The sequence below is a fragment of the Cygnus atratus genome, chromosome 2 (genome assembly GCF_013377495.2).
Source record: "Cygnus atratus isolate AKBS03 ecotype Queensland, Australia chromosome 2, CAtr_DNAZoo_HiC_assembly, whole genome shotgun sequence".
NCBI lineage: Eukaryota > Metazoa > Chordata > Aves > Anseriformes > Anatidae > Cygnus > Cygnus atratus.
The window spans coordinates 121,360,107-121,371,349 of record NC_066363.1 but is presented as its reverse complement, the minus strand read 5'-3'; the positions used below and the strand labels follow the sequence as shown (position 1 = coordinate 121,371,349).

At 37.8% G+C, this 11,243-nt stretch overlaps 1 protein-coding gene across 5 annotated transcripts in view; it reads left to right on the top strand.

Moving 5' to 3' along the window:
* The window catches only part of TOX (thymocyte selection associated high mobility group box), a 223,762-nt gene that overhangs the window by 1,446 nt on the left and 211,073 nt on the right, over window positions 1-11,243 (top strand). Inside the window, exon 1 of one of the 5 annotated variants that reach the window (XM_035553228.2) lies at window positions 93-154. The exons of 3 other annotated variants lie outside the window; for them this stretch is intronic. Coding sequence is in view for 1 of the 2 variants with exons in the window: in XM_050709178.1 (XP_050565135.1) it covers window positions 567-710 (144 nt within the window). In the remaining variant the exon portion in view is untranslated. Of the gene's footprint in view, window positions 1-92; window positions 155-553; window positions 711-11,243 lie in introns of those variants that run through there. One more of the 5 variants, XM_050709178.1, reaches the window with a different exon arrangement.

Genomic DNA, 11,243 nt, shown 5'->3' with positions numbered 1-11,243 from the left:
AGCGCTGGGGAGAGGGCACCGCGGGGGGACAGCGGGCCGGGTGCTGCCAGCCCGGAGCACTTTGCGTTACTTTTGCTGCCGAGGAGCTGGAGCATTGTTCCTGCCTCCGGGGCCTGAGCCAGCTGGGGCTTTATCCACGAGCCGCACTTTGCTGGTACGGCACGGGCCGCGCACACGGCTGAACGCCGGCCGGAGGAAACCGTCAGAAGGGCGAGCTGCCCGCAGCCCTCCTCCAGCACACCCCTTAGGGGCAGGGGGCTGCGGTCACGCACTTTTCCCTTGGGACGGGGCTAAAGGCTGTGCCTTTCTAACCCGCTGCTGTGGGACAGGGGCTGGTGCGGGGGCGCGGGGGGCGAGGCGCCCCCGGTGCCGGGCAGCCCCTTTCGGCTCTCGCCCATTGTGAGGACGGGCTCACGTGTGAGAGAGATGTTCCGAGCCGCCCCTCGCCCTGCCGGCAGCTGCCGAGCTCCGGAGATAAGCAGCCAAATAGGAGGTAGCCGTGTTGGAGCGCAGGGGCTTGCGGCGACCGGGTGAAACCCTCTCAGTTTTCAGGAGAGATTTCCCACATGGTCTCGTCTACCAATCACAACAGAAAGGACCAAATTCATCCTGGCCGCATTTCACATGTACTCAATGGAGTGATAGAATTCAGGGATAAATCTGGCCCTTTGTGGTGGATGCCTAAGGATATTTCGGGAGGGATCCCAGAGGTATGATCGTTAGCAGTGCTTTCAGTAAGTGTGCTTTGCATTGCCTGCCTAACCTGCCCTATAGGTCGGAAGTTTGTGCAGGGAGTGAACTTTGTGCAGCAGGAAGAGTCCAGATGCATATAAGCGTGCATGTGGGTATTATTTTTTTTTCGCAAGTGCTCAGAGTAATCGTCAGGCTACTCCTGCCTTTGATCTGTGACTTGCCATTATTTTCTCTGGTTTTGTACATTGCAATCACTAAGTGTTGCCGAGTAAGAAGCTCGGGCTAGAATTAATGACTTAAGTAGCAAAGTGTCTGAAGACCCATTTGGCAATGAAAGTGGACAAACGTTATTAAACCTATCAGTGATTTAAAGCTTCAAAAAGAAGGTAATGACTTGAATACACATTTCACTCATCATTCTTGAGATAGTGGGCCAGATTTAATTTAAAAGTTAAATGCTTTGGAAAATCAGGAATTACTTTAATATATTAAATCATTTTCCAATTAAGTTCCTTAAATCATTTTTGGTGGTTGCACTGCAAATCGAATAAATTAATTTAGAAAGTCGTTTTCAGAATTTCTTCACTGGCTGGTTAAAGCTTCTTTTAAGTCATGCCATGTATGAGGGAGCAAACTGTTCTTTTTAAATGCAAATGAGACACTCATTCTGGAGACAAGTTGCAACTCTTCTATTTCACTTTGCCTGAACTGATAATGTGCTTAAAAGTGCACAGTCATAAGACATATGTTTTATGCTTGGAAGACTTACCAGGAATGTTTCATGTAAGGTACTGAGGATAGGATGAATGTCTTTTTCAGATGTCTTCGCCACTGACCATTGATTATATTAAATGGACAGAGGAGGTTTGCTAGGCCCCTTGGAGGCGTACATTTACCGAACATTACATTTTTCACCCCCTTCATTCTCTCCCTTCACCCAGCATGATTAACATTGCTGTGAAAACTTATCTGACTTGTTCTAAACATGTAGTCATGTTACAGTATTACTCTGTCACTCATCTTCCTGCAGTGTGTATTTAGGGATCCTGCGAGGAGGCCTGCAGGATTTTCTCTCCAGTTAAGTTTGGGTGACTCTTTGCAGCTGATCTCTGCTGGCGAAGGGGATGGTTGCAGCAGTAGGATGGGTCGGTGTTTGGGACTGGAGTGGTGGTCTTGCTTAGCTGTTTACCTTTGGCTAAATTCTGCAAAACTCATCCAGGACTGGTTCTTGCTTCCTGTGAAGTTACTAAAAACTTGCTTTGGGCACTTGCTGCTGGACTCGGCCCTTGTTTGCCCACCTAGGTGTTTTGTTTTTTTTTCTGTGACAAATACAGCAGACTTTGATTCCTTACATTTTAAGTCTGCTTGAGCTGCTGATTCTTGAGAAAGTATTTCACAAATACTTAGACTTTTAAGTTTCCTAATTATTTTGTTAACGGCAGGTTTTTTTTCCTGATCAAATGATTGTTTGTACTGTATGAGTGAGTACCCAGGCACATGTACTGGTGGTATTGACAGTGCGGTTTTTTCTATAGTCAAAGGAAAATGCAGTAACAGATTCAAACAGTCACATCTTATCTTACAGTTTTCAGTTGGCAGGCTTTGTTTCAGAAGACTGCTTAGATCTTTATAAACCTAAAATAACACTCTAAGCATCTTAGTCTAATATTTCTCTATCTGCTGTGAAAGCTCATTATACTGTGCATATATTGTTCTGCAGGCTTTTCCTTGTTTCTCTCATAGTACCCATGGAGAGAGAAAAGTGAAAGAACAATGCAAACAATGTTGGTTATGACAACTGTGTGAGGTATCTCTTATACAAACAGATGGAATGGACGGTATGCTGCAGTATATAGGTCAGACTTAGAAATAACATAGTGGAGCTCATGTGCTGGACAGACAGATTTAGAGTTGGGGTTGTACTGTTCGCCTCTTGAAACCTGAAGCATAATTGCATTTCAGACATTTGCAGGCTAATAAGAGTAGTCTGTTCAGTTGAAGTTTATTTTAGGAAACCTCACGTTCCTTAATTGAGTTGCATGTTACAAAAGAAATAACTTTGATAATCAGAATGCATTAATGCGATAGTAGAGTACAGTCCGAGATTTCAGAGTAGTTGAAAAAGTTGGATGGTAAGTTTAAATGTTTATGTAGAGGGCAATAAATAGCATTCTCATGGCTTTCCATTTTGAAGTTACCCCTCTAAAGAGTGCTTCAATCAGTACTGTAAGAAGGATTGGTATATTTTCATACTTGCAACTTTACAGTGTTTTCAGATATCTGCTCACATAAAGTGCAGTTACATAATTATAGTTTGACACAGTTAATGACAGGGATGCTGACCCCTGCCAACAGTAGGGAGAAAATAATGGTCTTTACTGCTCCCAATGGTTAGCCTTGCAGAATTATGCACTGTGTTCTTGGGTGATTTGCTACCTGGTTCAAAAATAAAGGAGCCTACAACTCATCTTTCTTGTATTCTCTGGTAGTTGTCAGTGCAGTGGAAAAATACAGCCAGACAGCAGAGGTAGAATGATAGACTACCGTTGTTTTTAAAAAGAGGGATACAGAGGAAAAAAAAAAAGAGGAAAGCAAAATTTTTTCAAATGAAAAAAACAGAGTAACGTTGAATAAAAATGGATAAGGAGATATGATGCAGTACTTTGTAAGCAGGAACAATCCTGCTAGCAATCAGAACTCCACAGACCAAAAGTGCATATATTTATATACAGCATTTAGAATAACTTACTGGGTAAGCTTAAGTCCATCCTAGAGGCTGCCCTTTGTAAAATGTTCCCTGGCTGTTTACAAAGTGTACATTATTTCCAGTGGCTTGCTACTGTCCACTCTGTATCTGAGATTCAGAAACAGAATTCTGGAGAGCCAGCACTCTGAAGGATAGCTCTGAAGCTGAGATGTTCTGTTAGTGTTTTGACAGATTATGCTCATCTGAGAGACTACCATTTGTGCATTCTGGGAATTTCTTTTTTTCCTTGGATAACTACTTTGTCCCCTACTGCATTAGAATCATACTTGAAATTTGTTAGTGCTTCTTAAAAGATCAAGCAGTTACATTAGAGTTGACTGTTGATTTTTAAGTGTTTTAGTTAGTTTCAAGAAATACCGCATAGGAAGAAGTGAAATGGACTTTTCTTTCGTGTGTTGCTAGACCTTAGAAAGTAATCTCAGAGTTACAAGCGAGCCTCAGGTGTGCTTCTTCAAATTTCAGAGTTTCAGAAAAGAAGTGGTACAAATTTAGTGGAACATAGAACATGATTTATGTATGTGCTTTTGAGAAATATTTCTCAAAGATGTTTTATAAACCAAAGCATTCAGTCATTCTATTTTATTTATTTTTTTATTTTTTTCCCTGCCAAATATCAGTACCTTGAGAGAAACTATGTTTTATTCTCTTATCGCAGAGATGTATTTCATCCTAGTGCACTATCTTCAACCAGCCTAACATGAGGTCTACTGGAAAAAAAAAAGTGAAAACTGTAAACTCTCAAGAATGTTGAATTTGATAAACAGTTCATTGCATGCAGTACCCTTGGTGTTTGCATGAAACCAAAGAGCAGCTGGAGTTGCGTTCATAGTAGGGATGTAAGGAATTGATACTGGGGAGAAGTGGACAGTCTCAGCTCCTGTTGAATTCAGTGCCTGTTAGGGACAATCACACTTACGAGGAAGAACTGAGCACCTGTCTGCCCTCAGATTCCCATTTTTGCTGGACTTTCGCAACTTGCTCACACTGCACAGAGGCATTGGGAAATGGACTATGTTTAAAACACGATTTAATACTAAGCAGAGAAACATCCTAATCATGGTAGGATTTAGATCAAAATTCTTGAATATTTAAATCCTCTACTGATGGCAGATGTAACAAAGCTTTGACAGTGGAAGCAAAAAGCTTCCTCTAACTGCTCTCAGCATAGCTGAAGAGTGACCTGAAAGCTTCGCTTCTCATGGTGAGAGGCTAGTCCCTGATCAGTTCAGACCTTGGCTTCTGGAACCAACAGCAGTGGCAATTAGTGGCAGCTTTGTTTATTTTTTTGAGGTGGACACATGCTCTGTGGATGTCTCCCTGCACGGGCTGCAAACACTAATTTTAAATATAGCCTAACCAAATTAAAATGTTGTGTTGTTTTGTTACACAACTAGGTACAGATTTTCTGCCCAAGGAGTAATTTCTCATTAAAAGTGCTGAGTTATAAACTGCTCCAAAACATGGTTTGTGACAGGAGCGCTAACTGACTGTTAATTATGGCAGGGTTTCCAAAATACTTTAAGACATGAAATTCACATTAATCTGAATGAGATTTTCTTGGTCATAACATTTCTGCCTACAGCATTTGGTTGGAAAATAGCAACAGTTCATTATTCTATGGTTAGGCATGGATTACACAGTGTTAGCAGCAGCATCAAACATTGCACTTCCACAGCAGCATATGCACAGAAGAAAATCTCATCTCTTCTTCCACTGGAATATCTTATCTGCATTTTATGTTCATCAGTTTCGATCAGTTTTAGGTTAATAAGTCAGGGCATTGAATATAATGTTTAGCTCTTGACTTGGATCTTCAAAGTTAAAATTGGTTTTCAGCAGAGATCTTGGTGCAACTGACATTTGTAATGTCTGTGGTTTTCTTTTGCTTCTTCTGTTTGCACTAAGTAGTTTATTTTTAGCATTTGAATTTCACATGGCTCTACTAATATTTATATCTTATCTTTCGATTGCACATATGCTAACACTGTTTCTGAACTGTTCATTTAGTATTTATTTCTAGGCTGCTATTAGATTTGCTATAGAGTCTTGTAGTATGGTTTCCTCCCAAGCACCACACTGCTTTCTAAGTTGCAAAACATCCTTGAATTATATGAGGATCTGACAAATCCAGGTTAGAGGAAATGTCAGAATGTTTTAGCATTCACGTTCTTGACTGCTAAACCTCTCTCTACCAATCAAAAGTGGCATGAATGCCTTTTTCAAAGGTACTGCTGGCTAAGCATGGAAATTGAGCTGCTGTGGTAGTACTTTTGTCTCCAGCTATTGTTGTTGATGATTATAAGGTCTTACAGGATAAATAGAAGCTACTGTAGCTGGTATATATTTTTTAATATTAACAAACCTACAGTGAACTTCAGTTACTTATTCGATATGCAAAAAGAAATCAGAACTCTGAAACCAGAAAGTGATGGCCTGTAATTAAGGAAATGTGAGGTCAGTAAGGGAAGTATGATGTCTGCAATGTGAAGCAAAAGATTTATTCAGACAGTTCCTGTCAGAAAAGTAAAAAGATTATGTATACATATAAATTGCTATTGTCTCAATGCTACTTAGTGTTTGTAGCATTTAAGCATCATTGTATATTTTGCTTGCCTTGAAGAAAGTGAACTTACTCTGGGAATTCATAATTTCTACCCTGCTTTGCCAGTAGCTGGCTTCAAAGTCATACTTTAGTTGCAGTTGCCAGAAGTGTATAGGTTTGTGTTCATGAATAAGAGAAAACATTTGTTCCTTAAACAATCATTGTGTTTGCATCAACCTGAAATAACAATAAACAGTAAAAGGAGATACAGTAGTGGAAAGAGAAGATAACCTTAAAAAAGTATAATTTCTCTTTTGGCAGGCACAGTTGTGAACATCAGTCATAGAAACCTGCAGATAGTAGAGGCTTAATATCAAAGCTAATGATTTATTTTATGTTAATGACTTTCTACTAGGGCATAAAAGACTGCTCATAATGGACTCGCAGTGCTGTGTTCAGTTGTGAAGGCTAATGGGATAATCTTTACCAAAATTAAGCTTTTTTAAGTAAATCATGGTGTTATTTTTTCAAGTCAACTCTTGAAAATGTATTGGCAAACTGGTTTTTTAAGATCTGTGTAAAAGACCTTTATCGAAAAATATAAGGCAAGTCGTTTCCTTCATTAGCAGTTTCCTTAATTATGTTGGAAATATGTTTACTTTTGTTATAGTTCTGAACAATAATACTGATGATGTGGAAGTCATTCAGTTCCGTGGTTTATCACAGTACAATCAGTTTTCTTGAGACTTGTTGTTTTTGCAGATTGAACAAAGGAAAGGAACTTTTTTTTTTTTTTTTCCATTGGCCTAACCAGTAATACTCTAAAAAGTAGTAAAACTCTTAGTTTTGCATTGAGAAGTTTTTAAAATCATGTTTACAATTAGTGATAACCAACATTATATTTCAATAAGAGATAATTTGCCTACTAAAGTTCACATAATGTGCTAATCATGTCTAGTGGTTAATAAAGGCCTCCTATCTCACTCCCCTGATGGCTATAAAAGGCTATTATGTTCATGGCAGCAGTTCAGGTACAGCTGCTGTGTGTTAATAATGCATCATTGTCCCACTAATAAACACAGCAAAGGTCAGCAACCCCAAGCACCTAAAACACCTATTCTCTTTCCAAAATATTTATTAACACCTTAATAGAGTATCTATTCATTTTGGTCAGTATTATATCAGTTAATGACCCTCATGGATTTCTGTGCGTTCAGGTTTTGCAACCTGCATTCTGCTGTGGGCTGTTGTACAAATCTTTCCTCTTAAACATCTCTTTTTCATTGCAGCTATCTGTTGTTGCTTTAATTTAAGGTTAGGATTCCACAGTCACTTTATAATTAACTTACTTTGTTACTTAGTTTGGCAATTTTCTGTTCTTTTGCTCAGCTCATTTAAGAATGCAGAGGCTGAATTTTCTTTTCATTAATGAACACACTTTATAGGAATTGTAATTATGCACTAAAAATCTGTGTTGTGCAACACACACATTCACACATACACGCATGCACACAGAGAGATACGTGTATACATGTGTATTTATATATGCACTACTTCCTGTAGGTTTCATGCATAATTTTATATTAGTGACTTATGTTTTCCTTTTTAGCATAGATTGCTGTATTCATAAAGGTTTTTTAAAATGCATTTTCTACAGACAAAGAACATATTCACATGGGATTTCCAGTTTGCCAGGGAAACATGCAAATCAATAGGCCAGCACTTATCTGCATTAAAATTAGGTATACTGTAATTTATGGGCACAGTGATATTGTATTTGTCTTGCATAGCCACAGATATTCTTTAAGGTAGCCTGGCTATGTGTCCTTAGAGAAAAGCAAAAGTGTTAATTGAACAAAATCTCATTTTCTCATCTTGTAGTATTGTCTTTTGTTTTCTGTTACTCATTTTGAAAACCTTAAGGTTTTTTTTTGTGCTGTGAAATTTACAAACAAATGTTCAGAGGGCAGAAAAATACCACTACACTTCCATCAAGAGAAATGAAAAAGCTTAACTAGCTGAAGGGTTTCCATTTGGTGCAGCGCATAGCTTCAATGACACATTTGTCATGCTTTAAATATATAATACATACAATAAAATATGTACAAGCGTATTTGTGATATATGTAGTGTCTGGCTCCATTGCTATTGTTTGTAGTCTCTGCGGTTGTCGTACGTTGTTCTTTGCACATCATACCCTTACAGCAGAATTTGACACAATTTCTAGCTTTCAGTCCCTGCACCATTTTCATTGCACAATATACATGAGTTTGACAGGGTGTGTTGAGGACAACTCTGGCAAGCAATTGATATTTTGAAGTGGCAAGCGTTTCAGCAGCTGCCTGCTTGTGAAAAAGGAATGATAAGATATACTGTATTGTTAGTTTCAGGCAAAGCATTAAGGTTTAAGCTCTGTAAAAATGTACACATTATTCGTCAGTGGTGAAGCAAGCCTTTTATGTTTTTTAGAGCTTAGCTCTCTGGCTGATGTGAACTAGAATGACATTGGTTTAATGGTCAGTAAATGAATAGGAGTACTTTGAATTTGAACTGCTGCCAATTTTGCACCAACAAAGAGACTGACAAAAGAAAGATTTTATGTGAAAGCAAAGCACAAGCAATGTTTGGGGAGGTGGGGAGAGGGGTAAGAAGAACCCAACAGAAATATTCTTCAACTCAGCCTTGTAATGATACTAGAATTGTTAAAACACATCCATTTTGCATGGCTCATCAGCTACAAACCTAAGCTGTTTCATCTAATGTTCTTTAAAACCTGTTGTATACACATAGTCTTTTAGAATATATTCATATGGAATTTACAGTGTGTTTTTCTAAATACCACACTCTGCCCTGAAGGCCTGTTGGCAGAACATCAGAGTTGTCCACTGCTGGAGTTCCCAAGTCTCTCTCTATCTGGTAGTGGGAAATTGTAGTTTAATCAGTTATGGCACTTTCAGTGTGTAACATTCATTAGTAAGGCAATTTGTCATGACTGTTAATAGTCAGGATGCATCTGCTCTCACTTCAGTTACAGAGCATGATAAGCAAGAGGGCAAATATTTCAATATCTAGTAATATTAAAATGTTTGAAAAATTGTTGTTCAAGGTTAGTACTCAAAGCACAAATAGAAGATTAATAACAATATCTTTATTTTTACTGTTTTTTACCATTATAGATGTGATTTTAAAGTATATTAAAGCTTTTATGAGCTGTACATTATCAAACTGTATATTAAAAAGTTAATGTTAGCCTCTTCAGTGTTTATCAAAGATTTTTTTATCAAAGATTTTTGTTTTTTTTTTTTTTGTATATGCTTTTCTCTGTTGTCAAAAATTCCAAGTTAGGATATTTTCAGAGTTACAAGTACTTTCAATTGATCCATATAATTTTCCAGTGTGTCAGTAATAAGTTGTTCACAGTGTGATTTCTGTTAGTAGCAGGCTTTGTGTGGTGTTAGTTTTGTGGCTGGCCAGTTCAGGATGTTATAAAAGATATTCTGTAGTGCCTACCTAATAGACAAAATGCGATTGCAAAAATGTTCTCCTCTATAAACTGGCTTGTAATCATTGTTCATTGTTCTAAATATGAAAGGTAAAATTGTTTGCTAGAACCAAAAAGGTTAGAGTTTCTTTTTCACATGTATCTGATAACCGTCGTGTATTACATAATACGATAGTTTCACACACAATGGCTTTGTGACACATTTTAATTTTTAATGAAAAGCCCCCCAAATTTTAACATAATAATTTCTTTAGAAACTGAGCCCAATCTTGGTAAAATCCTTCTTGCTAGTAACAAAAGCTGTTACTGTTTAAGTTCCTGTTCAGCAGTTAGTTGGTACGCTTCACTGGGTGTTGTCAAAAAGGCTTTTCTCTTGATTGACAACCCTGTAGGAATGTGAATGGAAATTTTAATTGCATATCATGTGTGCATATCAGAGTGAGTGGATTCACTGACTCTGCTTAGTTCCATCTCTCTACAGGTCAGCCATGCCAAAATACTTTTTTTTTTTTTCAATAAGCAATTGATATATTTTCCAAAGAGAGAGAAAAAGTGCATGTAAGTCAAGAATGGACAGTAGAACAAAATATTCCTGTGAATTTCAGGGGAGGAAGGTCTGTAATATGTTTTCAGAATGTTTTAACACAATTAAGATATATTTTGATGATGTAAATTCATTTTAAGTCTAAGTCGGCCAAAGATTGCTAGAATGTATTTTTCTTCTGGCATTTGCTAGCAGAAGCATGTTTATCTTTTTACTTTTTTTTTTTTTCTCTAAGAGTACTTTGAACAAAATCAGTAAAAAAAAAAAAAAAAGGGAAAACAAGTGGAAAAATTTACTGAGGCAGACTACCCTTGAGTCTTGCACCTTTATAAAAAGCCTGGGGAATTTGGGGGGGATGTTTTTTGCATGTGTGGGAGATAGCAGGCTTTCTCATTTATTCTCGATTCAATCCACATTCTTTGTTTGGGCAAAACTGTTACTTTAGTGGGAGACTTACCTAGGCTGGCAGAGACCTGAGTTGTGAGTCTAATAATAAAACAGAGTTTTGATATTATTTGCAATGCAAGTTTAAATATTTTTTTTTTCTTCTTAAGAACAGTAAATGATACATTACTGAAAAATTACACTGATAAATACACTTCAACATTTTCCACAGCAAAGAAGATTGCAGTTGAAAATGACAAAGCCAAAGATTCATTATTACAAATAGTTATTATATTTTGATGTCTTGAATTAGATACCAGGTTTCATTTTACAACGGAAACCACAACACTGGCTGTATTTTTTTTTTTTAAACATTGTAAAGCATCAGCAACTGAAAGCATAGCTGCAGTGCAATTGTGGGGAACTTTTAGCTGAGTTAGTGTTTTGCGCCTGTACAGAGACATTGAAATCTAAAGGGGGATGATGCATTTTTTCCAGGAGGACCCCTGGGACGGAATCGCTACTTAATCGCAAAGTTTTTTTTTTTCCTGGTTTGTTAGTGCTCCTGGATGAAAAGCAAATTGACTGCCTTTTGCCTTTCTACCCTTTGTGTTGAGCCAAATCGGACTTTCAGCTTATATTTGTGTAAAGGGTGGGAATGGTAGATGTCAACCACTTGTTGAGTCTTAAGGCTACAACACCAAGGCACATCACTTTGTCTGACATCTTGCTGTTTAACTTCTATGGAGCCTGTTAACTTCTGTGTTTGACTAACATGAATCTTTCCCAATTTTGTTTTGAATGTCAGTAAA